The 27,585-nt window shown below is 46.3% G+C and overlaps 2 protein-coding genes and 2 long non-coding RNA genes across 8 annotated transcripts in view; 1 reads left to right on the top strand and 3 right to left on the bottom strand.

Annotated features, from left to right (window-relative positions):
* Positions 1–324: 324 nt before the first annotated feature.
* LOC118219347 lies at positions 325–5,899 on the bottom strand. Its single transcript, XR_004763731.1, has 3 exons — positions 5,122–5,899; positions 2,700–2,847; positions 325–780 (listed from the first exon to the last, which is right to left on the bottom strand). It is a non-coding gene; the product is annotated as an uncharacterized LOC118219347 (long non-coding RNA).
* A 2,567-nt stretch (positions 5,900–8,466) lies between these two features.
* Positions 8,467–19,014, bottom strand: hdac10 (histone deacetylase 10). The gene is made up of 21 exons (XM_035402311.1): positions 18,656–19,014; positions 18,296–18,379; positions 18,051–18,185; positions 17,844–17,940; positions 17,098–17,195; positions 16,281–16,385; positions 15,712–15,780; positions 15,500–15,626; positions 14,924–14,989; positions 14,386–14,445; positions 13,890–13,979; positions 13,686–13,792; positions 13,492–13,559; positions 12,870–13,098; positions 12,359–12,449; positions 12,171–12,256; positions 11,533–11,589; positions 10,645–10,726; positions 10,143–10,331; positions 9,273–9,435; positions 8,467–8,990 (listed from the first exon to the last, which is right to left on the bottom strand). Exons 2-21 carry the CDS (start codon positions 18,358–18,360, stop codon positions 8,947–8,949), a joined length of 2,028 nt encoding a protein of 675 aa, XP_035258202.1. The 5' UTR covers positions 18,361–18,379; positions 18,656–19,014; the 3' UTR covers positions 8,467–8,946.
* The window catches only part of cfap54 (cilia and flagella associated protein 54), a 31,858-nt gene continuing 23,270 nt past the window's right edge, over positions 18,998–27,585 (top strand). For 3 of the 5 annotated variants that reach the window (XM_035402249.1, XM_035402247.1, XM_035402250.1), the window contains exons 1-20: positions 18,998–19,235; positions 19,783–19,888; positions 20,190–20,333; positions 20,487–20,655; positions 21,235–21,293; positions 21,476–21,619; positions 21,785–21,898; positions 22,091–22,192; positions 22,634–22,826; positions 23,175–23,267; positions 23,643–23,755; positions 24,031–24,163; positions 24,333–24,421; positions 24,569–24,721; positions 24,944–25,094; positions 25,438–25,508; positions 25,642–25,770; positions 26,105–26,252; positions 26,676–26,797; positions 27,085–27,249. In XM_035402249.1, coding sequence (XP_035258140.1) covers positions 19,087–19,235; positions 19,783–19,888; positions 20,190–20,333; positions 20,487–20,655; positions 21,235–21,293; positions 21,476–21,619; positions 21,785–21,898; positions 22,091–22,192; positions 22,634–22,826; positions 23,175–23,267; positions 23,643–23,755; positions 24,031–24,163; positions 24,333–24,421; positions 24,569–24,721; positions 24,944–25,094; positions 25,438–25,508; positions 25,642–25,770; positions 26,105–26,252; positions 26,676–26,797; positions 27,085–27,249 — 2,547 coding nt within the window. In that variant the 5' untranslated portion in view covers positions 18,998–19,086. The remainder of the gene's footprint in view (positions 19,236–19,782; positions 19,889–20,189; positions 20,334–20,486; positions 20,656–21,234; positions 21,294–21,475; positions 21,620–21,784; positions 21,899–22,090; positions 22,193–22,633; positions 22,827–23,174; positions 23,268–23,642; positions 23,756–24,030; positions 24,164–24,332; positions 24,422–24,568; positions 24,722–24,943; positions 25,095–25,437; positions 25,509–25,641; positions 25,771–26,104; positions 26,253–26,675; positions 26,798–27,084; positions 27,250–27,585) is intronic. The other 2 variants (XM_035402251.1, XM_035402248.1) reach the window with 1 other exon arrangement.
* Positions 22,691–27,585, bottom strand: part of LOC118219356 — a 30,424-nt gene continuing 25,529 nt past the window's right edge. The window contains exon 3 of the long non-coding RNA XR_004763742.1: positions 22,691–22,819. This is a non-coding gene — a long non-coding RNA (uncharacterized LOC118219356). The remainder of the gene's footprint in view (positions 22,820–27,585) is intronic.

Below are 27,585 nucleotides of genomic sequence, written 5' to 3'. Positions count from 1 at the left end.
AGGGCAACTTGTGTGCAGCACTGAAGTCCACATACATTTTGACAACCATACAAAAAAATTGACTTGTACATTGCAACATTTCTTAAATCTGATTTCCTCTGCTGTAATGCCATTTTCTGTCCAGCAGAGGGAGGCAAACTCCTGACATTACATTGCATTATTCGGCAGACGTTTTTATCCAAAGTGACGTACAATAAGTGCATAAAGAAGGTCATTGGAACAACTACAGAACACAGATCCAATAAGGCACAATACTCATTTTGTAACAGTTATTCATAGCCATGAACACATTAAGTCCAGTTCACACATTAAACATTACTCTGACCTAAACTCTGCTAAGTAAAACTAGGAGGCATGACAAGCTACAACATTAAGATAATGTTACAAAGTACAGTATGAGTGCTGGATGGCAGTACAGGTAACATGAAATTGGCAGAGGAGGTACATGTGTAGCATAAAAGAGGGGAATTTAAGTGATAAAAATTATCCCAGATTCATCCGAATGGCAGGGGTGCAAGTGGCCCTGTGGTCGAGCTGGCGTGTAGGATTGAATCATGTCCTGTAAGTAGCCGGGGGCCGTCCTGTTGGCTGCAGGGTAGGCGAGGATCTGGACTTTGAACCTGGTCCTGGCAGCGACCGGTAGCCAGTGGAGTGAACTCAGCAGAGGAGTGACTTGGGAGAACTTGGTTGAAGACGAGTCGGGGAGCAGCATTCTGAACCAGGGGACATATGAAGCCCAGCACCGATGCCTCCGAAGCACTCCCCGAGTCTGCTCAGCTCCTTTAAAACAGAAGGGACCAGTTAAAAGCATTTAAAAATAAGATAAATTGATAATCAAAACAATGTATGTGAAGTGAGATGCATTACATTACAATCTACAGTACAATCTACATATTAGGCTGTGTAATTTAGTTTTTAGTCACACACTAAACAGAGGTAAACCAGTGAAATGTGTGTGTGCATCTGCTACCCTGGAAAAGTGAAGACTAACCTTAATCCTTAACATGCAGTGATTTACAGCAACGTGCACACAAACACCCCGAAAATCCGTTTCAAACAATATTCTGATTAAGCGTCTGCATGGTTAAAAAAAACAAAAAAAAAACACATGATTTATCTAATGCCTGGGTTTTACGTGGATTCTTTTAATAATCATGCAAGGCCAATTAGTTGTGCCCAAAAATGACTAATTACTTTACACCGCCTTGCGTGATGCTTCTGCTTCTTCTTCTCTTTGTATGATTCTGGCATTTCTAACGCTTCCAGGCTCACTACTTCCCTCTGCTGGTCGTTAAAAAAACATCAACTGTTCCTCAGATGCATCCGTGCACATAGTCCCGTTGTATACAAACAAATCCAACTTTCCTGTCAAATAGTTACTGCTTCTTCTGGTCTGAACCAAGCAAAGTTACAAAAAAAGAAACTCCTAATTCTGAAATAACGTTCAATACCATCTTACTTTCCTGTAGTTTACATTATAATAACTTGTTCAATCGTCGCAGCCATGCCACACTGTCATACCCACCTGGGTGTTTCCCTACCATCTTTAAACATCTATTAAACCCAAGTCCCTCAGACTTAATCTTGCTGGTTTACCTGTACTGATTCTTTCCCCCCGCATAAAGATATACAAACAACACCCAGCTCACTGCGTTTGGTGACCCTTCGCATGCGCAGTTTTAAAAGGCCGAAATTTAAAGCCGACTTTACTACGTTTACATGCGCAAATAAATCTAAAATTTGCGCAAAAATATTGGAATTAATTGAATGTTGCTCAGATTTTTATCATACCCGATTAAGATAATAAAAAAGGTGATTACTTACAACTTCCTCCACAACAACCAAATTTGTGTTCCTAAACGTAGCCGAGAGCTGTTTTACCCGTGCTTTAATGGTGATTGATGACAGGTGCGCGGACATTCGGGTACTCTGTTGCAGGTGCGTTTTATATCCACAAGAGAGAGCCAGCATTCCTACTTTAATACAGACGGCCCCGGTTGAAGCCATCGTTAAGAAAATAATTAATGAAATGTCATACAACAGCACTGTACTTTAAAATAATGACAACATTTTGGTAATTTTGACAAAAGAATCTGCGCTGATCCACTCCCATTCTAAATGTTACAATGATAAACCCTTAAGTCGAATTTGAAAAGCCGAGTTTGAAATGGTGGCATGAAGCTTTAATCTCAAACGTTTTACAAGCATGGCAGTTTGTGTTTTCATACCATGGAGAAGTGGAAAATATTTAATGTTTAAAACACAAATGCGTCCGATTTTCCAGGCTATGATGTGGATTATAGACTCCATATTAATACAGCTCCAGGAAGACAACTGACATTGAAATTTCCTCAGCGAAACATTAAAACTGTCCAGTAAAGATAATGAACTCTCTCGCCGATATGTCCTCAGCTAAGATAACCAACTCCCCATTGACACAGGCCAGGAAGAATAATTAACTCCCATACTGATATTTTCTCATAGTGAGATAATGAACTCCCACACCAATAGGTCCGCAGTTAAGTGAACTTCACTTGATACAGAGATAATCAACTGCTACTCTGATGCATCCTCTGCTAAACAATCAACACAGCCTATTAACATAGTCCCTGGAAGATAATTTACTCCAACACTGAAATTTCCTCAGGTTAGATATTCAACTCCACATCGAAACAGCCCGGCTAAGATAATCAACCCACCTATTAACTAGATGCCTGCATCCAGACCTGAGCCTGGCAGGGTCCATTAACACAGCCCAAGAAAGATAATCAACTGTCACGTTGTATGTTGTTGTATGGAATTTCATCTGCCCCAATGTCCCCCATAGATCCAGAGCAGGTGCCCTCCCTGTAAGGCAAGGTGAGACAAGAGAAGGACGGGAGTCATTGTGCTCATAACTTTAAACACAAAAACTCTAAAAAGTGTTATTTTATTTTTAAAACTGTAAAACACAAAATTATGTTCCTAATATGAAGACAAGGAGATTGTGGCAAAACATGTAAACTACTCTTGTTTCATTTAATGAATGCTTTTGCAAGTGTGATTTCTGATTTGATTCTGATTTGAACAAGTGATTCAAATTGTTATCCTCCTATTGTCATATTCCAGTGGTTCAATCATTAAATTCCAGCCTCTGAAGTTGGATTGTGCTGTCATTGTTCAATTAAATAACATTAAATAAGAACACTTCTACTTTCATTAGATCTCTATTGTCCCCAGAAGGCAATTCATGTGCAGCATTAAAATCCACAAGTTTGACAACCATGGAAAGATTCACATTACAAGGACAAGGAATAGCTTTAAAGTTAGAATATGTATAAAGGAGTAAAATCAGTACAGAGTACAATTCAGTATGGACACAATGCATGCTGCTGCCATATATACTGTATTAAAGCCCACATACATATGTTGTCCAGTTTTAGTCGCAGTTTAGTCGCTGGAGGATGAGCATTATCTTTAGTAACGTGGGGGCTAAAAAAATACTAACAAAATAAATGACATGAAATCAATTTCAAACCGTTTCAGTGTTACTCACTTACAAAACTACCACATATAATTACATTTGTATTTAACGCTTTGCATTTTAAATTCCACTCATGTCGTCTAGTATGTTTTAGTACCTTGTAGTGTACTGAGTACCTGCTCACCCAAATATGAAGACACCTGGTGGACAATTAATACAATAAACTTTGAGAAATTCGAAGAAAAGTCGGGGGTGTATATTGCAACAATATACAGTAATTCCTGCAGGGTTGTGCTCAAAAAAAAAAAAAAGAGACTGTGTTTGTGTGTGTGTGTGCATACATAAATGTGTGTGTGCGCGTGAGAGAGAGAGAGAGGAGAGACGGCATGTGTGTTTGTGTGTGAGAGACAGGAGAGACTGTGTGTGTGTGTGTGTGTGTGTGTGCGTGAGAGACAGAGAGAGTGGAGAGACGGCGTGTGTGTGTGAGAGAAAGAGAGAGACTGTGTGTATGTGAGAGAGAGAGAAAAAGAAAGAGGAGAGATTGTGTGTGTGTGTTTGCATATATATGTGTGTGTGAGTGTGGGAGAGAGAGAAGAGACTGTGTGTCTGTGTTGTTTGTGTGCATGTGAGAGAGAGGAGAGACTGTGTGTCGGTGTTTGTGCGTGTGCAATGCACATGTGTCTGTGTGTGTGTATGTGGCAGAGGAGTCTTCTGTGTGTATGTGCGTGTGCGCGTGTGTGTTTGAGAGGGAGAGTGAGAAGAGTCTTCTGTGTGTGTGTGTGTGTGTGTGTGTGTGCAACCATATTCATCCAACAAAACAGTACCCTTTCTGCAGCAGTATGTGGCCTGGACATTGAATGAAAATAACAACAATATATACTCACAATCAGACCAAGTTCATAAAATATATAAATATTTCATGTTTTCGAAACATGTCTCTATATCTACAAATGGCACAATTTCACATCCATTCAATCTACGAAACAGGGCTGTCAGTTGTGACCACTACTGTACATACAACATACACTATACGTACAATACTTATATTTGACCACAGTAATAATAAGACGGTATGAAATCTGGAACGTCTGGAACATAATGATGGAATAATGCCTGACACGACAGATGCAACATTTAGCCAAATCCGTACATTAACTGTAAGCTGTAGTCACAAAAATATCAGACCAATCAATTCAGCCAAGGAAACCAGCTAGCTATTGCTGCTAACTGAAGTGCATCACTGTAAACATGACTGCTATCCAATTCATATAAATTAGAGGGACAGCCAGAGAAAGCAAACATGCCTGCCATCATGTTTAGTTAGCTAAACTGACAGTGGCTTACAACGAGAATGATTTAAACAAAAAACTCTCTCAAAAGACGTGCATACTTCACGACGTGACCAGAAGCATTAAACATTAGCCACATTAACAGGAGTGGAGTGGCATGGCTGCTTACAACAAACTAGTTCGCTTACGTTAAGTAGCTGGTCGGCTATCTAGTTAATGTTATCTACACAGCTCGCTAGCTTATTCATTTATTGATGCAATGTAAGGACAACATCGGACATCAAAGAGAAGTGTATTTCCATGTAAAGTTCAAGTTAGCTGGCAACTATTACACAGTTAACTTTGGTTTGCAACAAAACATGTATTTACCTTTCGGTCGAGCACTGTTGTTGTGCAGCACATGGCCTTTCGAAGTCCAACGTCAGATCCGATTTAGCAATCGCAACTACTTATTGACTACAAATCCGATGCTTTCAAAAATACAAATAATGCGTCACGGTTGGTCAAAACGTAATCATTCGAATAAAGGGGACAATGGTCATTTCTTAGGTTCTCTGTACATTTTATGGACTGGAGCTACATTGCGCATTCCGCAAAATGTATACCTCATCGTTAAACGTATGAATCTTTTTGTAAAATTTCGTTTAATTTCATTTTCAGGAGGCCTTCATCTGTTGAGAGTACAATCCTGCATCTCACTCACTGCATGCTTGGATAGACTCCAGACCACGCCCCCCCCCAAAAATGTCTAATCACCATTGTGCGCACCTGAAAGCGTTTCTGTGTTCGTTTCCTGCATCTCATTCAGGTGTGTCTTGGGTGTCTGTGATCTCATCTTCTTCTACCCTCTGAAGCAGCCGTGTGTCTACGATGATGTAGGTAGCGCAGCGGTATCGTCGTTGTCTTTCAATGCTGAGGTTCCCGGTTCGATTCCCGGGTCCCCTTTATGTTTGTCTTGGATGTTTCACACTGTACGCTTTATAATGCTGAATAAGAGGTGGGTAACTTGGGTGCTGGAGTGGCTCAGTGGGTAAGTGTGCTGTCTCAGAAATTCTGAAATTGTGGGTTCAAACCCCACTCCTGCAATGTGCCTTTGATTAATCCCGGTTTCTCATCCACAGGTCCTGATGCGTGAGCAGATCCAGACGGTGTCCGAGAGGGTGCGGCGGCAGCGGCGGAGAGGTAAGTTGGGGGGGAGGGGTAGATGGGGGGCGCTGGCCCCCCGGAGGAGTGGAGGAGGAACGGTGGGGGTATTAGAGCAGGGGAGAAGAGAGAGGGGGAGTCTTACATTTTGAACTGGCCTACAGGCCCTAATATAATTATTTTAAATAAAAAAAATTTATAATTAGGGCCTGTAGGCCAGTTCAAAATGTAAGACTCCCCCTCTCTCTTCTCCCCTGCTCTAATACCCCCACCGTTCCTCCTCCACTCCTCCGGGGGGCCAGCGCCCCCCTTCTACCCCCCCCCCAACTTACCTCTCCGCCGCTGCCGCCGCACCCTCTCGGACACCGTCTGGATCTGCTCACGCATCAGGACCTGTGGATGAGAAACAGGGATTAGTCAAAGGCACATTGCAGGAGTGGGGCTTGAACCCACAGTTTCAGAATTTCTGAGACCGGCGCACTTACCCGCTGAGCCACTGCCGACCTCTGGCTCCAGGGCTGCAGAGGGTAGAAGAACCAGTGAGTCCAAAGAGGCCAAAGAAAAACCAAACGGAACACGCGGGATCGAACTCACGAGCTTCACATTCAAAGACATCGACAGTACCGCTACACCACCAGTCAGGCAACAGAACCAAGGGTGCTGCATCGGGTAACAGAAGATGAGAACCCAACAACACAAGAATATCTAAAGTAGACGCGAGATTTGAACACCGAAGCTTGGGTTCCAAAGACGGCGACAGTACCATCGCACCACCCGCAAACGAGCCAAGGCAGAGACGTTTCAGATGGTAGGGGAAGATGAGAACAGAGCACCGCAAGCAAAATGGAGGCCAAGAACAAGGCTCAAACCCTGAACGCGCTGCATCGCAAACCGAAGACGACACCACTAGGCCACGGTGACCGTTACGTTTGCGCCAGATTTTTAAATATTTTGCTGTGCAGAACTGGACTTTTTCCACAGGAGGGGGAGGTGAGACGCATTACAAATGACACAGCCTGCTTCAGTTTTCATCACGCCAAGTATTTCAGTTCTTGAGATGATGTGGTTAGCCCACCTTTTCTTGTTCTACAGATAGAGATTGGTTTGTAATTTTCCCGATTTGTTTTTTAAAATTTTATTTCATTGTTTTTCTTAATTTTATCTATTTATTTTTAAAATAATTTGTATTTTTTTTTGGAAATCTTTACTTTTTTAAATTAATATTTACTTTTTTAAATTAATTTTTTAAATTAATATTTACTTTTTTACTTAATATTTTTATTATTTTTTTAAATTCTTTTTTTACTTTTTTAAGATGAATTTTCACTTGAACTTGAAGCCCCTTTGTTGAGAGTTTTATTTAGATTAAATGATTAGAGTATATATATACATAAAATACCAGGTAGTTATATTCATCGATTTCTTCAATCAAACAAAGCCAAATGAAAAACATTTTGCGGTTCTCTGGGGGGTGCTGCGCATGGACAGCAGGTATCCTCCTCTGTGGGATGGGCAGTGCGATCACTTCTCGCTGCAAATCCTCCAACGGATGCTGGTGCATCGGCTGCTGGGCCATAGAGGATCCTCTCAGGTGTCATGGAGGATCTCAGCAGAAAGCTGTTTAGGATACAAGGGGCCCAGACCATCTGCCTACGGGGCCCAGACCATCTGTCCACGGGGCGCTCCCAGCACCAACGGCACACGCTCTGAGTCAGTGCACCCGTAGGAGGGGTGCTAGGGGTAGGTGCCGGTTGAAAGCTCACGCAGGTGGGAGTTTAAGCCCTGCCGTGGTACTCTCTGTATCTGCTACCCCGTTTGAAAAAAGCTGAAGAAATACTAAGGAAGGGTGCACGGTCCCACTCTGTTTTTTAATAAAAACAAGCAATAAACACATAAACAAACAACATGTCCTAACATTGTCAAAGTAAGCAAATACATGATGAGAACAGACCATTCAGCTAATAAAGTCTCATTTACCTTCAAGTCTGGACTTGAAAACCCCACGTTAGTTAATCAATTCAAAGTTCTTAATTTGGTCATTGAGTGCCCAACTAAATGGAAAAAGTAGGCAACTGTAGGGAGGGTGGGTGGGGGGGCGGATGATGTATTTGAAAAATACAAATATTGTGTCGTGGTTGGTCAAACCGTAATAATTCCAAAAGGTGCATGTGTGCATGTGTGTTTGTGTGGAGAAACAGTGCGACATTTTGTGCCTATTGCTTTATTTGCTATATCAACATCTCTATCTTGACAGTCGTATCAGACTTGAGACACAGCACGCACTGCTCAGTTAACAACGGGAGTTCTGTGTTTGTGTCGTTGAAACGGAACGTTTTAGCTTGTGATGAAATACGGAATTATTTGTTTTTTCATTTTAGCTTTGCTAATGGACCACAAGGGGGCACTTTGCTGCTCTCCAGTAATCCAGTGAGCAGTTCTGTTAAATACAATTCTGGGTGAATCCACATGTAATGGAGGTGTTGAGCTAAAATGAAAGTATAACGTAGTAGAGTGTAGAACAGTTATTTTGTGGAAATGCAGGAAAAGAGATACAGAGAGAGCACAGAGGAATGGATTTGACTAGTTATTTTATTACAGAAACTGAAGAGGAAAAATAGGATTTTTGGTTTGCAGATAAAAACAGGGATTGTAAAAATATAAGATTTTTTCTAATGAGTTCCCTTTATAGTCACAACCAGCTGGTGCACATATAAAGAACAGTTACTCCTAGCTCATTTAATTGACTAAGAATTTAATTTATGTAAAAATTACCTCTTTGTTTCCAGTGTTCTCGTTTGCCTGTGAACAACTGCGAGAGATGGGCGTTTGTGACGTACGGTCAGCGAATGTAGTCTGTGCAATGAAGTGTAAATGTTTGCATTACCTGGAAATTTTGTTTGATTTGTGCAGTTAACGATAATGAGCGGAGAGGCCTTTCCCCCGAACCGCTTGGCATATGAGATGCAAAGTGTGGCCCCCCCAACGGTGAGTGAGCGCTCTTGCCTCCGTTCTCCGCGTCGTTTGATTGTAGACGGACGGCGATCGGTCCGGCTAAACGGACGGTTGATGTCCGTCCTTCGGGCCTCTGCCCTTTGCTGGACGTTAGAGAAAACAAAAATGATTGTCAGAAAATCCCTCCAGTGCTGTGCACTTTTCAGTAGACAGAAACACAAAAATGATGTCTTTTTCAAATAGGACCTGGTCAAGAAGGCAGTGTACTTTGCAACAAAAAAAAAAAAATGAACAAAGTGATATTGAAACTGACTAGAATTTAAAATGACAGTGAAGCAAACAAAATTTATTTGTCTGAATGTGCCAGGATGAAACTGAAAGATTTGTTGCCTGTCCTAGAGGCTGTAGTTCGGGTGGGTGCCCACCTGTGGTCCTGAGCAGTCCCCAGTCCGCCTGCAACCTGAGCCTGTGTCTCTCCACCTCCTCCATGGGCTCCGGGGCCGGGGCTCCCAGGGGCCCCAGGGTGGGCACAGGGCCCCCCAGCAGAGAGCAGGCAGCGGCCTCGAGAAGCTCCTCTCCACAGTCCAGCTGGAGGAGGAGGCAGGAAATGTCCCAAAAATCAGACCCAAAATCTGTTGGGTGTGTTCTCTGGATTTTGTCGTTTAGTAGACGGAAGTGTGCAGAGTGTCACGTTTGTGGGTGTCAGAAGAACAGCGAGACCCAGATATCGATACGTATTGCATCATTAACTCCTTCACGCAAGCCCCCTAGTGATCTGCACGCTGGCATGCCTACATTGCTCAACTCAGACATTCGTTGCTCCTTCAGCCAAACTATTTGACTTGAAAACAGAAACTTTGTGTTGCAGTTCATTGCTGGACGATAAAGGACAACTACGCTGAATACAGAGTTCGGCAGCGCCCCCGTCGAGAGGTCACACATCGTGTTGGACAATCCGTTTGTGAAATATACGGTCATTTGTGACGCTTGGGTTTGAAAACAGCTGTGCGTAATACCACACTTGTAAATTGTCTCCAATTGCACATAATTCGTTTTAGATGGACTGGTTAATCATTTCTTTCTCGGGAATTTGGATTCATGGTGTTGTTCACGGTGTCGCCGCCCTTTTTAGTACCTTCTGGCTTGAGTGACAATTAACTTATTCAGTAGGTGACAGTATAAGTAGTGAATCATCGTTGCTGCCTCTGCGGTCGCAGTAGAGGACGCCCAGCACCCGGTCGAAACGTCGTCAGATCAGGTCGGGTCAGACGGATTTCCGCGCGACGCCGGTTCACCTGCAAGAGCGCCAGGGTCCGTCCGCACGCCACGCTCTGGAACAGGTGGGCGAGCAGCGCCCACTCCGCCACGCCCACCACGGCGCCCGCGCCCGCGCCCAGCAGCACCAGGCCGGGGTCGAACCCGTACGCCAGGGGCAGCGCCAGACTCAGGACGGCGTGCAGGAACGTCGTCGCGCTCCGCGTGGCCTGTTGAAAGGGGAAGAGAGAAATCACTTTGCGGTAGGAGCTCCTGGGAGCTCATTGAGAACTGTGTGGTTCCCCCCTTCTCCAATGCCTGTGTCCTCCTGAGGGAGGCAGCAGGCCAAGCAGAAGTCCCAGAGAAGAAGCATCTGGCCAGCCCACCAATTAATTTAACAATTGCTTGCTACTCCAGGCTAGCGGACGTAACGCACAAACACCAAAACCACAATTACGCTTAGACAAGTTACTTTCACACCTAACAAAACATATCTACCTACTTTACCTGAGCAGTTTAAAAAGTCCAAACAATGCACTTTACCTTCCTGAGGCACACGGGAACATGGTACTGGGACTTCCTCTGCTCCACCTCTTTGCTACTTATCTGCACAACCAGGAGCCGGCTGAAAAAAAACACACACAAAATCCTTTTCAACACAGCTACAAATACAACATCTCAAATACTGCCCCTGCCAAAAACCCCCTAACACGCAACTCAACACCACAAACGCTGCCTTAATGCACAGCACTGGCACAACACACAAAACGGCACTTTCAACAAGACCCTCAAACAACACCACTCCTCAACACCACATCCTGCAGGACTCAATTACTCAACTTGCTCCACACCAAATACCAATTACTCTGCTGTGCGTACTCAACAAAACAGAGCTTCACTAAAAATACTATTACTTCTATACTACGCAGAAAAATACTACACCCATCGCCAGGCCAGTCAAATGCTAAAACAACTTGCAACGCTTTCGCCACAAACCCCCATATGCCAATGCTACAACGGCTTTGCTGCAATACAAAAAAAACCATTCACTCATCAACACTACAATACACCAAACGGTAGCAGCACAAACACTCAGGACACAAACAATAAATAAAACACATTGTGTTGTACGTCATTTCTCAAGGTCACACAAATCATCAACCAACAAAATGACATAATACATAAAGCCCACTCCCATGTCCAATAAACACACAACACCGGAACAAAATATAATAATAAAAAATAATTTATTGCAACGAAAGGCACCGTACGCATCCACACAAACCATCGTAACTTGCATGCACAATTTGTTACAATAAAACAAGGATTAAAAGCATGCACAACGGCTTCATTTCTTTAAAATCAACACAAACGCGCACATTTCAAACAAGTCAAAATACACAAACGTCCAACACACAAACAAAAACTCACCCGTCGTCCCCGACCTCCACTGGAAGCTCACCGTCGCCCAGATAAACCAGCAAAACTCTGCAAAAAAATATATAAAAATTAATAAAATACATACATACTGCCCCTGTACTCACAGATATCATTCAACACAGATATTGCGCACACATCAAAATACCCTCGTGTGCCACAATTACGTTCACCTGCTCCTAGCAAAAAGAGCCAGCACCTCAAAAGAGAAAGCTATGTGGCTGTAACTCAGTATTGTAAAGCACGTAGACATAGTCAATTACCTGTTCTTTGGCCAAACATGGGAACAGGCAACGTGCGTAATCTAAGCAACCTTAACCGTGGTATGATTGATCGTAGGTGCAACACATGGTGGTCTCAGCGTCTCAGAAACAAATATGACAGTGACTTCAGTTTACCACAACTACCAGCACCATCCCAACATCTCGACCCCACACAGCACCACGTGCTACAGGATTAAAGCGTGCAGGGGCCGGAGCTAAGGAGGAACCAACAACACCCCCCCAGACATCCAGCATAACCCAACAGCACAGACAAACCTCAGATCATTTTAACATCATTTGAACAAGCGAAATCCATCAAAACTTTCACAAGCTCCAACAAACTCCAGGGCTACAGAAACGACGCCCAACCTGTCGGCGAATGACGCCAGAGCTCGCCGGACGACGCGGGACGCCGCGGCGGGCGCGTCGGGGACCGCGGCCAGGCCGTTCCGCACCTGCGGACGCACGAGCCCACAGTCGTCACGTTTCGCCCCAAAGACACCGCCAAGAAATAAAAAAGCTAATCAAAATCTGACTTAAAAAAAAAAAAAACTCACCTTTTTAGTCACTATTTTATCCAAAAGCTCAAGCGCATTCCCAAGCGACTGCGGGACAGCCTCGTCGGCCGACCCGGCTGGATCCACGTTCCTAACAAAACACAAAAAACTGACCGTCAATTTACTAAGGCAAACACTCGGGCCCTTTCACTATAAACTCACCTTCACTCTAAACTGTAGACCGAAGGTCCACTCTAAAAGGAAGAAGGCCTGTCCCCTTTCCTCCCCTGACTACCAGCCAGACCCAGGCTTAACTACTGTTACTGAACAAAACTCCATATCCATCAATATATCAGTGTGTGTGTGTGTGTGTGTGTGTGTGTGTGTGTGTGAGAGAGAGAGAGAGAGAGAGTCAAAAACCAGAACTACATTCAAGTTTTCTGCCCATATATTGTGAAGTACTCTCTTTTCTCATACAACACATGTTCAATTTCCAGGCAAACATTACATTTCGATACACGTTCCAGCCATTCATTGAAAACCGGCTATGAGCCCTGCAGCAGGGACGGACCTCAGCCGTTTCCCAGCATCCTCGGGTGATGAGCCCGTCACCCGCAGGCAGGCCTCCGGGAGCCGGCGCTCCGCCTCTGGAGGAACCGCGGCCGCCGTCCTGACGGGCGGAGCCGGGCGGGGCGGGGGTTCCGCCCACGCCGTCTCCTCCGGCCCGCTCTGCTCCGACGCCTCCTCCCCGCCCGCCTCCTGCTTACGCCGCTTAGTGCTGGGCTCCAGGACCAGGTCCTCTGCAGGGACGCAAACAAATAACTGCACAACTCCCCAAGAGCCTCGAACACACACAACATACAAATACATAACATACAACAAACACACATACATAACAAACACAAACACATAACATACAAATACATAACATACAACGCACAGACATAAACACAAACACATAACATACAAATACATAACATACAACAAACACGCATAACATATTCAAACACGACATGCAAAAAACACACAATGTACCAAACCCATATTTACTAACCCAATAAACTACATTTTTCATTCTAAATGTCTGAACTCATTCATTTCACCCTTGGTGTTGAAATATTTATCGGCATAAATCAGTAGCAGAGTGTGAGGTAACTGGAGCAGGATGTTTGGGACAGCAGGGCGTCACTCACCTGCGTGTTTGAAGCAGCCCCAGTACTGCCGATGTGCGGCTCTAACGCACTGAATGGACTCCAGAGCACTGGGGAAGACACAGGACATTCAACAAAAATATATTCAACAGCCCCGACAAGCAAGCAAACAAGCGAACAAGGAATAAAGCAAACAAGCAAACTAACAAACAAAAAGAATACTGACAGATACTCACCTCTCACAAGGTGCACTCAGTCCTGATGGCCTGGGGTTAGGGTCTCCTAACAGAGTCTGCACGGTTTGGCATACCGATTGGGCAAGAGAGGTCAAATTGTACCCACCCTACAACAACAAAAATGAATTCATTAATAACCAAAAATGATCAACACCTGTCGCCTGTCAACGGTGCGTTTCAAACGAACGGAGGCCGAACTTTTACCTCCAGTACGAGACAGAGCTTTCCTCCAGCCAGGGGCATGAGCAAGTGGGTGAGGTGTGCAAAGACATCTGGAGTGGCGCTCATGTGACCCTGAAAAACATCGCAAACTTCGACGTTTCAACTTCGAGATTTACACCACATCGTCTGACCAGTGCCTCTAATTTCGAATACTCCAAGTAGGCCACTACCCGTAACCCACATTGCTCCCGTAGATATTCCGCTGCACAAAATTAGCAAAAACCCATTTCTGCACGCCACTGAAAAAGATATCAAACAAATAAAATGTGCACAGCTACGCAAAATAAATTCAGAAATAATGCAATTAATAAACACAGCACACAGCAGACTTTTTCAGAGCAACTTTTCAAACCTCTCCATCCACGTCAAGTGTGTACTATAATCCACTTACGTGACTAACCCAGGTGTCAAAATAAAAGTCACGTAAATGAATAAAGTTGGGTAGCCGACGCCTCGCTAAACAACGCAGGAGGCTCACCTCTGGGTCTCCGATGGCCGAGTCGAATCCGGCCGACACCAAGACCAGCTCTGGGCAGAACTGAAACGAACGCGAGGGGGGAAAACGTCAGCCCGACCCTGCGCTAAAACTCCTGAACACGATCAACAGCGCCTGAACGCCGTCCTCGCAGACTCAACAACGACACTCCATTTCCATTTCACAACACACCTTCGTAGTGGCGTGGAAATAGCCCAACAAATTCACCGGAAAGGAGAAATGTGTGTGAACATAGTGGGGGAAAAAAACATACGCTTTAAGACATTCATGATGCCATTTATGATTTCACCACAGAAACATGAAATATATTTTCATAAATGTAAATCACTGGTTTGAAACCAGAAACAAAGAAGTTTAACAGATTACAGGTGAGACCAATCCGATCATATGTTGGTGAAGCGTCACGAAGATTGTAGCTGACCATGTCACGTTGTGACAATAATACAAGTGTACACAGTACACGGTATATCACGGTATATGAAAGTGCCAAGTCAAAATACAAACAGGAAGTGCTGCTCACCTCATAGGCCACAGGCAGGACGACGTGAAAGAAAGCGGCGAGGTAATCGTTGTTGTCCATACCGACCTGGAAAAGAGGTTAAACTCAAACCGTTTCACAGCTTTCAGCCACAGAACTGCATCACAACGGTGGGACGGACCCAGTGGCCCAATGGAGCTCTGCTATTCACCGCACTTTACCCAACTGCAGCTGATATGCCTGGATTTGCATAAGAATTTGACATTAAATGCAAACCCCTCGTTCATTTATCAAAAGTACTATCCACTCTCCACAGTAGCCTTCCTCCGGGTTTTTTAGAAGTCTGTGAAACTACCCTAACATAATGTTTGGGACAAAGCATTTCCTTTTTTGGATTCAGTTCTGTACTCCAAACTCCAAACTCCCACCCTTAAATAAAACCTGACAATGCGCACTTTAACCACACGTGAATTGTGTGATTACAATTCTACAATTGGGGGGGGGGGGGTCTTTGTCTCATTGTACATCTGAGCGAAACTCGGGGGGGGGCGTGGGTGGGTACAGGTGGGGAGACATAATGATTGGCTGCGTGTGACGTGCGGCTGCGACGCTGCTCACTTTGTTCCAGGGCAGGTTGATGTTGAACCCGGCTCCTCTGGCCTTCCCCACGCGGTCGTAGTCAGAATCGGGCAGGTTGGGCCAGAAACTCTGGTGCTCGTAGCGGTGCCACGAGAAGTACAGCACGCTGAAACGGGGCGGGGGGGGGGGTCAAGGGCCGACGAGGAAGATGCGCGGAGGTAACCGTAAAAGGGTGCAGGACGGCCGCTCACCTGGGGTCCTCCTCGAAACAGTACTGCAGACCCTGTCCGTGATGCACATCCCAGTCCACTATCAGCACTCTGGGGTAACAGAACAGGGAACCTTCATTCGGCTACATTTTACCTGAAATACGTAACATGCTGTAACACTATACACACACAAAATGCTGCCAGAATCTGTATGTGCCCAAATGTGCCGACACCCACCATGCGGATTACCCCTCATGACATATAATGCCACTCTCTTTGTGAGTGCACTCAATTTTATGAAGCAGATTTCAAAATATCAGTGATTTCGGTGTACAATACTGCAATGGCCACTATTTCAAGCTGTGTGCATATGTACTGTCGTGACCAGTAAAAACCGGCCTTGAGTGACAGTTACCACAATTTAATGCCGGCTTTACAGCATACAGTTCAAGGGAAATGCTAACCGTAATTCTTAAGCTACAATCGTTCAAGCATCAGTTTTATTCCTCGGCGCTTCATGGTGTAATTTGCCGAGTTGTACAATAACCACCGTTTGCCAGAGCGGTGTTTTTCCCCCGTCCCGTCCCACGCGCAGACCCGGCGCTCTGTACCTTTTGACGTCGTAGCGTTTCTGAGCGTAACGCGTGGCGATGGCCACGTTGTTGAAAACGCAGAAGCCGTTGGCTTCGCTCCGCTGGCTGTGGTGCCCGGGGGGCCTGAATAAAAAATTATTATTTTTTAAAACCCAAACAAACGCGGATTAAATAAAAGCTGCCCACGCTTGCCTGTAAGAACACGTTTACACTGTCCGTTAAAAACCTCACAAAATGTTTTGGTATTTCTTAATAGTAATGGGTTCTTATACTGGTGCACATGCTAGACCATGAGTGTGTGATACATTTATTCTTCATGGCATGCACAGCCATTTCTGATGCGGCTAACAGACAATAAAAGCATGTCTCCAATGTCTAACACAAAATGATCGTAAAGTAAAGGAGGATATATGACCAACAACATTACATTAAAAGGAACTGTTGACTTGTTGGGTTTTCTTTTTTATCACCTCAGTTTCGCTGTACATTTTCGATAGGCCCACAGTTTTTGTGTCATCCATAGTTTAGGTATACGATAAAAACAGTAAATGCACTCGAAAGCAGCTTGCAGTAAAAGATTCAGAACCTTAATATACGTGTGTGTGGTAATCTCTGAACAAGACTACATATTTATATTTAATAATGTTACAACAGAATAAAAGTGCAGTCATCAAAAACTGTACATTTCATGTTAATCATTTCAGTGCTATACTGCACATGTTAATCATTTCAGGCCTGTACTGCACGTGTTAATCATTTCAGGCCTGTACTGCACGTGTTAATCATTTCAGGGCTGTACTGCACATTTAAAGGTCAGACAGGGCGTGGCACTCACCTGACTAAAGCCATGCCGTTCCTCACCTGGCCCGTCATCACACTGTCCACCAGCTGCAGGGCAGCCCCGATGGCCAGCTTGGCGCAGTGGTAGATGTTCTAGAGCCAAAAAAAACAGCTGTTAGTTTAGTCACGTGACCTGCAACCACAGGCCACAGCATTCAAATTCAAATTCAAAATGCTTTATTGGCATGACACATTTTGAGATACATACTACCAAAGCATACTAATCAGTCATAACAATAATGATGACAGGAAGAACAACAGTTCGTAGGACCCCTAATAATACTAACAAAGACAATAGGGTTCCTACTTTGTAGGACCCCTAATAAAAGAGCAGCAGCTTCAGTACAGCATGAAACACAGCTGTCCAATCAGCTGATTAGCGCCAATGTCAATGACAATTATATAACCACATTAGTTCAGTTAAGCTGCCAATAGGGCTGTAACGACGTAGTACTCGAGAATTAAAGACTGTTATTATTATTCACCTTACAGTAAGCTTGTAAAACTGTCATGAAGGTATAAAACGTGACATCGCACCATCAATTCAATGAGTCTGATTGATGGACGGAGGGCTATTTGAAAACACTGTGGTGGTAACGGTCGCATTCCCAAACACACTGTAAGGCACTTGGCTGCAGTGCTGCTTCAATTTGGTTATTTTTTTGGGTTATTACTTTACTTATTATTTGAATAATTATTTGAATCTCCAAACCGTGGGGGTTCTCTCTGGGAGCGGCTCACCGGGTGGAAGTACACATCTCCGTACTGCTGCGTGAAAGTCATCAAATCCTCCAGGCTCATGAAGGGAGTCTTCTTCACAGCCCCCAGGTACTCTTCACTGTGAAGGAGGAAACTCTGCGTCTACACTGCTGTTTGGCGTACAGTACCCTAACCTTCCATAATGTGTGCGTGCATGCATGCAAGTGTGTGTCGGGGGCTCAAGCTCACCTGTGAGCGAGAAGAATGTCCTCCTCCGTGGCCTCTCGGACAGGAAGCGGTACACAGCGCTCGGCCAGACCTTGCTGCTGCAGAGCTGCGTGGCTCACCGTGAGACGCTCCGGAACCTCGATCTTACACACTGGACTGGAGAGCGCGCACACACACAACATTAATATAATACTCTAGAATTATTCAGTAGAGTGACCTAAAAAGACTCTGCGTTGTTATCCAAGATGCACTATTTGGCAACTTACTCGACCCAAAGAAGTTTGTAGCGGGTCATCTCCTCGTCGTACACCAATGCAGTCCCAGAAGCCATCTCTCACAGTGTACAATATCTAAATAATTCAAATAAAACAGTACTTGTGATAAGCATACGTTCATGTTTGAATGCAATACCAAGACATTCATAGGACAAATGGTCTAAGAAACATCATGTTCCAACTTTCTAGTCGGAAGTGAAACAAACTATGCTAGTATGTGCAATGCTATAAACAATTCAGCTGTTTGCATACTTTTCATGAGTTTTATTTCGAATATCGATTGGAAGAATTCACCAAACTTTTAGTGCTAAAAGAAACGACCAGGAACGACTACAACAATAAAACATTTACCTGCAGTTGGCGAACGAAAAATAATAAAGCTCTTCGCCACGCTTCCTTCCGTCTGTTCACAGCGCAGCCATCTATGTTCGGTCATATGACCGCGACATCTTGCTGATTGGCTACGGGCACAGACTGAGAATACGCGTCTTTTACAATGTTCGTTAATATTTCACTTCTGATATTTGTAGGAATCCCTTATTAGTCAATTAAAAAAACAAATAATTGTCTTTAACCCTCATAAACGAGGTAAGTTGCGTATGTTAACACCCCTTCATGGCTGCTGACGTAAACAACCTTCGCTTATCGTAGTGCTCGTTGTAAACAGACCCCGCCCCTGGTTGTCACTGGTTTGTGTTCGTTGTCATGACAGCGGCCTTCGATTTCCAGCTGCTGAGGCATGATCTTGTTCTTGGAGGGTCAGACTAATTTTACTGACAAAAATGGATTCTGTGCCAGCTACGCACTATGGCAAAACACACGAGAAGGATCCTGTCGTCACAGTGTTTAACAACGAAATAAAGGAGTTTAAGCTCTTTATGAAGAAGGTTGTTACTTCCCCAAACTTCGACCAGACGTCTTATGCAAAAGGGTAAGGAGGCTGACGAGCAAGATCAAGTTTGGTCTATGTGGAAATGGTAACTTACGATACGATTTGCGATGATTAGTTTGATTGACAAGCTACTGTGCGACCATAAATTATATCCTCCTTTTCAGCCAAAAGAGCTACAGGTAGATGACGATCATGCAGGTTAAATTTCTACATGACCACATCTCACCTGGGACACTTAAGACACTTTCATAATGTCTGTTGAAGGATGATGACCTTCTAACTGATAAACGCATAAACACCTTCATGCTGAAACCTAACTGTAGGTGGAAAATGTAGAGTTCAAGGACCAATCAAATGGCAATAATCCATTTTTTTTAGAGTAATGAATTATGGTTAAACACTTTTTCAGCAACCTTGTATGATGAACATACCGGCTGTAACGAAAACAGTTTTCAAACACGGGACCGAGCCTGGGAACCGCTTAAAAAACACAACTTTCAAAAACACAATTTCATTTCATTTTGAGGTATTTAGACTGAAGGAACCCGCAAAGTCTAACAGTGCTCTCTCTGAATTTTTATGACAGGTCAAAAATCTTGTTTGAAATATGGAACAAGTATAACGACCGACTGCCAGCCTGTTGTTTTGAAGAGCGCGTGTTGCGGACTGCGGACTTTCTCTCGGACGTGAAGGTGGGTGCTCTTGTGTGAGGTAAAGCGGGGTTCTGTACAATGACCTCATCAAACAAGTGCCACGCGAGCGGGTACAGTGGCTGATATTGCGCAGAAACGCACTGATCACACTGTTGGCAGACGAACATCTGCTAAACGATGTGCCATCACCCATGGAGAAGCTGTAAGAGGTCAGTGACAGGCTGTTTGTGCAGGCATGGCTGGTGACAGGCTGTTTGTGTGCCCCCCCCCCCTCTCCCTCTCTCTTTCTCTCTCTGTCCCCCCCCCCCCCTCCCTCTCTCTATGTCTCTCTCTCTCTCAGCTGTACAGGCTGGCCATCCAGCAGGGCTATGGGCGCTACCTGCAGCAGTACTGCTCTGCAGGCATAGAGGAGATCAGGGATGTGGGCCAGTTCAACAGCACCTTCTTCCCCCAGGGCTTTGGAACGGAAAGGACAGGGCTGACGGTGAGGCTTCAGCAGGGTGCGCTGGTTACTGTATGTGTGTGTGTGTGTGTGTGTGTGTGTGTGTGTGTGCATGTGTATGTTTTAACGTGTATATATGTGTGTGTGTGCATGTGTATGTTTTAACGTGTGTGTGTGTGTGTGTGTGTGTCTCAGCTCCATGCTCTGCAGGGTCTCAGTCTGTGCTCCTTCCTGTTGGAGAGGAGCGGGGGGGAGCAGTGGGACCAGAGCAGGGTGCAGAGACTGCAGCACATCCTCAGCTTCCTGCGCATCATGATGCAGGCGCTGCTGCCCCACGAGAGCCTGTGCTGGATACTCTACAACGGTACCCTGCTGATATCACTTACACACACACTACTGATATCACACACACACACACTGCTGATATCACTTACACACACACTACTGATATCACACACACACACACTGCTGATATCACACACACACACACTGCTGATATCACTTACACACACACTGCTGATATCACTTACACACACACTACTGATATCACTTACACACACACTGCTGATATCACTTACACACACACTACTGATATCACTTACACACACACTGCTGATATCACTTACACACACTACTGATATCACACACACACACACACACTACTGATATCACACACACACACACTGCTGCTATCACTCACACACACACTACTGATATCACACACACACACACACTACTGATATCACACACACACACACTGCTGCTATCACTCACACACACACTACTGATATCACACACACACACACACACTACTGATATCACTCTCTCTCACACACAGAATATTCTGGGAATGAGTTGGGCTTCACCTATCAGTGCAGTGTAAGTCCTGAGAGAGAACTGAATGTATTATTAGGTGGTTTAATACACAGTGATTCCCCTGCAGGCTCATTGCAGATCTACAACATCTGCAGATTTCTGATGTCCCTGAATTTGTGCTCACAGGTAAAACTGCGCACAACGACAATGGCTCACCTTGGTGTACTTAGCTCATATTTTTGACTTGGATGTTTTTTTTAAAAAAACGTTTACTTTATGAGAAAACTGTGTGTGTGCGTGTGCGTGTGTGTGCGCGTGTGTATATGTGTGTGTGGGTGCATGTGTGGACCTGGATGGTTCCTCTGAAGGCTCTGGAGTATCTAGTGTGGGCCTGCGTGTGTTTGGAGACCTCCGTCCCCCTAATGAGCCCGAGCTTTTTGGCCTGGAGGACCACACTCTACTGCGCTGCCTGCCAGTGCTACTACAGCTGCCAGGCCGGAGTGCAGGCTGAGGTGAGGCTGGGCAGGGGCCATGGGGGCGGGGCACGGTGAGGCTGGGCAGGGCCATGGGGGCGGGGCACGGTGGGGGCGGGGAGGGTCATGGGGGCGGGGCATGGTGAGGCTGGGCGGGGCCGCAGGCTTATCTACACTGTCTCCTTCCCTCCACACTGACTCCAGGTGTTTGCACGAAGAGCCCTGGGCAAAGTCAGCGAGCTGGCCAAACTGGCGGAAATGAGCAGCTCACCCACGTCCACTCAGACCCAGGAAGCCTTCAAAGAGGCCACAATCAAGGTATCTGTGTGTGATAATGGTGAACTCCCCCCTCAAGGGGGCCACAATCAAGGTATTTGTATGTGAAAATGCCGAATTGCCCTCGAGGGGGCCACGATCCCTTGATTGTGTGCACCTGTGTTTCTGCTGTACGTAAACTGATGACATCACCATGAATATTAGTAATGACGGGCCTGTCTCTGTGGTGCACAGCTGGCTGTGATGGTGTTTAAAAGATCTGTGTACGAGCCCAGGAGGAGGCCCAAAGGCCTGTTCAGACCCCGGCTGAAGAGCAACCTCAAAGAGGCCAAGACGGTACGCCCCTCTCCTCATCCGTGAGCCCACAAAACTACTGCACCATCTCTCTTCTGAATGCATGGAGTCATGATGTCGACAACTGAGCCCTTTGGCTGCTGCATACTAGCTCTTTAGGTCACAGTGCAATATCCCACAATGCACTGCAGTCAGGGAGACTGAGGTAGTGGGGAAATTAAAATAACGGTTCATCTTATGTTCAGTGGCTTCCCAGCTGTAGTTCAGGACCTACTGGCGGGTCATGAACGGGTTGAGGAGGACTGCGTGATACACATGGAAAATAAAATAACACACATCTTCAGTATACCTCAAAATAAATGGTTGACTTTCTAATTCGTGTTTGAGAACAGCTTATCGATTAGGGGCCAGGGCCCTTTGACTGGTACCGTTGACTCTCTCTCTCTCTCTCTCTCTCTCTCTCTCTCCGGTTCCCCCCTGTAGACGCCCTGGCCCCGCTCACCCACGGAGCGCGCTCTGATGGGGCTCTTCGAGGGTGGGGCCGCCCGCTTCCTGGCCCTGACGGAGGCCCTGTGGGACGGCTCGCTCCGGCCCCTGCAGACAGGGGGCCCCGAGGAGCCCGAAATGCAGGAGGTGGCCCTGGAGCTGCTCTCTGCTGGCATCAGCATCCTGGCAGGTAAATAAACCCAAAAATTAACACATAAATACGTAAATAGATAATGCATTTTATTTGTCAAATACGTTTCATACACTCAGGTGTCTCAAGGTCTCAAAGTCTCAAAGAAATGCACACAATGCATGAATTGTGAAATAACAATTACACAACTTTGTTCTAGGAATTTCAGAAAATATGTCTTTAGTCTAGTCTTTGGGTATTTTACCTGAATTAAAATGTTAGCTCTTTAGGTCAGCGCAATCTCCCACAATGCACCGTTAATGAAAATAACGGATCACTCTGTGTGTGTGTGTGTGTGTATGTGTGTGCGCGTGCATGCGTGTGCGTGTGTGTGTGTGCCTGTTGCAGGCGCAGGTGAGGTCAGTAATGAGCAGAGCCTTCCCGCACACATCAGTGGGATCGCACCGCACCCCACCTCTCTGCTGGATTTAGCAAAGGCTGGTGAGTGTCTGTGTCCAAACGGTACCAATGTGACACATCTGACCTCCCAAAATATCACAGATTCACATTATCCCAGAGCACTTCACCTTCCTGTCAAATTTAGGCCCATGATGGGAATGACTCAACTATACGTTCTATATAACTATATTTTATAACTATAAAAAAAAGTCAAATTACAGAAAGTGTCTAAACTATCAGGGCAACTGTGTAAACGAGGTGGAATGAAAACAATGGGAATAGCTCAGTTTGTTCTCAGGGTGTGTGTGTGCGTGTGTGTGTGTGTGTGTGCGTGTGTGCGTGCGTGTGTGTGCGTGTGTGTGTGCGTGTGCGTGCGTGCGTGCGCGTGTGTGCGACGGGTTGCGTTTCTGCTCTCAGGCGATAACCGGGTGTCGGTGGAGGCAGCGGTGAAGTTTGCCAAGCTGCTGTTTCGGTACGAGCAGTGGGACGCCTTCGCTCGCCTCTCCAGTGCCCTCCTCACTCTGCTGCAAGTAGGTCATGTGACCACCCCACCCCACCCCACCCCACCATTTCTTATAACTGGGCCTCGGGCTGTTCTGTTAGGTTCTGTTAGGGTCTATTTGAAGAGCAGGTGTTTTGGAATGTTTCTTCAGAAGGTCAGTATTCTAGAACTCCATTGCTTTCAGTTGGCAGCGGCGACTGTGACATCAGCATTAGAACGTTCAGCTGAGAACACTCCGATCGCACATTTGTGACCTCACACCTCGGTTGGGTTAAGTGGTTCTGTTTGCCGGTTGTGTGGCAGGGGCGGGAGCCGGAGCCGGAGCCGTGGCGGCGGGCGGCGCTGGAGCTCACGCTGCTGATGGCCATGGAGCCCCTGCTGGGGCCGCAGAGGCTCAGGCACTCCCCCAGGGACAGCAGCGCCGACGGGGGCCGCGGTCAGTACTGAGTGCAGGGCTCACTAAGCACCCGGAGTTTAAGTGAGGGGAAGGGTTCTGAATAAATGTTACCATAGAAGGTACGACTGTTGACCTAGGGCACCACAGTCAAGCCGTTATGTGTTTGAATTTTGTGTGTGTGTGTGTGTGTGTGTGTGTGTGCCCACAGAAAGAGAGCGGCAGCAGGTGATGTCAGTGTCGGAGGAGATGCTGGAGCTGGTGGAAACGCTGCACAGCACCGTCTGCGGCTCAGCTCAGGTACAGAATCTCTGTGACAGACCCATTGTTCTACAGCATCTCTGAGCCCTGTAACAGACGCATTAATCTACAGAACCTCTGAGCCCTGTAACAGACGCATTGTTCTACAGCACCTCTGAGCCCTGTAACAGACGCATTAATCTACAGCACCTCTGTGGACAGGATGTGCAGCCGGACAGGGACCTGGTGTTGGACATTGTGCAGTTTCTGTGGCTCAGGTGCAAGGCGGTATTCCAGAGGGCCCAGGCGGGACACTGGGACTCCTCCCGCAGTCAGGACCGATTGGAGAACTACGCCAAGGTGCTTAGCAACAAAACCACACCCACTTTCCTGCACTACACGCCCCCCCTTCTCACCCACCACACACACACCCTTTTCCTGTGTGTTACCGCCCGCAGTAGCACCCCAGGTTCTCACGACGACAGAGAGGTGAAGTATCTGTTGACCTGCCTGGTTAAATAAAGCTTTACTGAAATGAAATGAAGCTGCTCTGCACTCACAGATGATGTGGTCTGTGTCAAGTGGGTACAGGTTCTGAGCGTGCTCAGTGAAGTGGCTCACACTTGTGAGCTGGGCCTATCGGACCCTGTGGCCGTGGCTGAAATGACCCTGCGTCTGGCGGCCATATTGGAGGGCGGAGCTGACGCCCTGCTGAAGTCTGGGAAGAAGACAGGTACAGCACACACTGAGAGACTCAATACTACAGCACACACTGAGAGACTCAGTACTGCAGCACACTGAGAGACTCAATACTACAGCACACACTGAGAGACTCAATACTACAGCACACACTGAGAGACTCAATACTACAGCACACACTGAGAGACTCAATACTACAGCACACACTGTAGACTACAGCACACACTGCTCTCAGTACTCCATACTGCAGGTACAGCACACACAGAGAGAACACCAGTGTTTTGGATGCAGTGTGGGGTAAATTGCTGGGCTCTGTACCTCCATGTCAGTGTGGAGGCTTTGCAGTGACCATGTGACCCGTTCCACACGCTCTGCAGCCTCCTCTGAAGATGCCAGCCTGATTTCGGCCTCCAGCATCCTGCAGTGCGACGTGCCGCCCGTTTTTAAGGTAGGCTTTAGTGCACGCCTGTGTGTTCGTGCACGTGTACATTCGTACACACATACGTGCACATGTATGTGTTAATACGCACGTGAGTGTTGGTGCGGTGTGCACATGCACGCATGTGTGTGTGTGTTTGCAGAGGCCCAGGGCTGAGCAGCTGCGGGCGGTGTGGGAGGTGGTGGAGAGGGGTGTGGAGGGCGTGTCCCGCAGTCGGGCCCGCCTCCTCGCGCACGAACGTACCGCCACCCGTGACTCCGCCCACCTGCAGGTAATGACTAGGGATGTGAACAATGCACATTTCTGACCGTGTGAAAAGAGCAGTTACCGACGCATCGTTTTTTCAGACCTTTTGACACCGCTAATGAAAACGCACAACTGCTTGAATCAGCGCACGTCACGAGATCCAAACATTTAAAAAACACACAATGAGCATGCCTATATTTTTTCCATAATGTTTGCATGCTTATTCGCTCACTGCACCGGTTAACACAAATATTTTTTCACTATTTTAGCCATTAAGTCTGTAGTGGTTTCAGCTGGACAGCTGACTCTCAGTACAAGTAAGAAACATAACGTGACATGTCCCCTTTATGATGTCACAGTCAGGAGTGGTGGAGTCAGAGGGCGGGGCAAGTGGAAGGAGGAAGCCCCAGGACACTTCCTCGATCACCTCCTTAATAATGGACCTTCATCTGGAGCTGCTGGCAGTACAACACAGAGTGTTCCTCAAGCTACTCGACGCCTGCCCGGGTGAGTAAGTCCTCCAACATCCCAGAATGCCTTGCGGCAGATAAAGGTAAGGCCTCGCTGTGTACAGCCTGAGATGGGACCCTCTAAATTCCTCAATTATTGTTAAAACTGGCAAAGTGGTGTACTAGAGATCCTATTCATAGTACACAGAGCAAGAGATTGCCTTCCATAATTATGTAACTATAAAAAAAATAATAAAATAAAAGTGTCCTGAATGTTAAGGTGACTTCGGAAAATTATTGGTTACTTGGATTAGGCATACAGAGTAGAATTATGAAGTTAGCTACATCATGAAGTGTGCTGTGTCCCAGAAATTATGAGTGGATTCACACCAGTAGTGGTACCAACACTGGGTAGACACGCTGGGGTGCCACAGTGGCGGATTGGTACTGACACAGGACTCTGCGTTATGTGCTGGCCCAGATCGCCCCCCGCCCGACCGGACGGGGAGGAACGGGGTCTCCAGGGCCGTGCTCCTCATGCAGGAGGCCCTGCTCACCCGCGAGAAGGACCGCGGCAGCCCGGCTCCCAAGGACCTGCTGGAGGTCAGGGCACTGCGGGCGCCTCACCCTCGCCTCACCTCACTCGCTCAGCGACAAAACCCGAATCGCGACAAAACCGCAATCCCCTTCCCCACAGTTCGTCACAAACACACGTGCAGACTCACAACCGAAAAAAAAAAATGCAGGCGTTTACCTCTTGATCTGTCATGTGTGGCATTGCTGTTGTACGTAAACTGAACTGGTTCAGAGTAAATATATATATATAGGTGTATACAGAATATAGTATAGGTGGCCCTGGGTACGAGCGTGTGCTAACTGTCTGCTCTCAGGACGCCGCCCGCCTGATGGAGAAAGCGCAGGAGGAGGAGAGACGGCTGGCCAATGGCGGGGCTTGGAGGGCTGAGACGGGCAGGGCGGCCCCGCCCCCCATCCTGCTGTCCCGCACGCACCGGTCCATGAGCTTCGCCCCTGCGCCCTACGCCCCGGGCAAGCAGGTACCCGCAGGCGGGTCCTGCCCCGTGCTCTACCGGCGGGACGTCCCAGCGTCCAAATCACTTTATCTGTCGCCGAATATCTTCTCAAAACCCAGCTTTAAGCTCACTTTTTAGCATCCCTCACATGTTCATCGTTCCCTTTGTATTTATATTTATTTATTTAATCACGTTTTTTCTTGAGGCCGGATGCCTCACTGGAGTTGTTATTCGTAATTTTATTTCCGGTTTATCAGCTATTTCCCCTGCCGTGCTACCATTTTTATTTGTGTCATTATTTGTTTGAATATTGTTATTGAAATTTTTTTTATTGCTTTGAAGAGCATCAATGAAAGGTGC

This window comes from Anguilla anguilla, chromosome 19, assembly GCF_013347855.1.
Source record: "Anguilla anguilla isolate fAngAng1 chromosome 19, fAngAng1.pri, whole genome shotgun sequence".
Lineage (NCBI taxonomy): Eukaryota > Metazoa > Chordata > Actinopteri > Anguilliformes > Anguillidae > Anguilla > Anguilla anguilla.
This window is presented reverse-complemented; position numbering and strand designations above follow the sequence as displayed.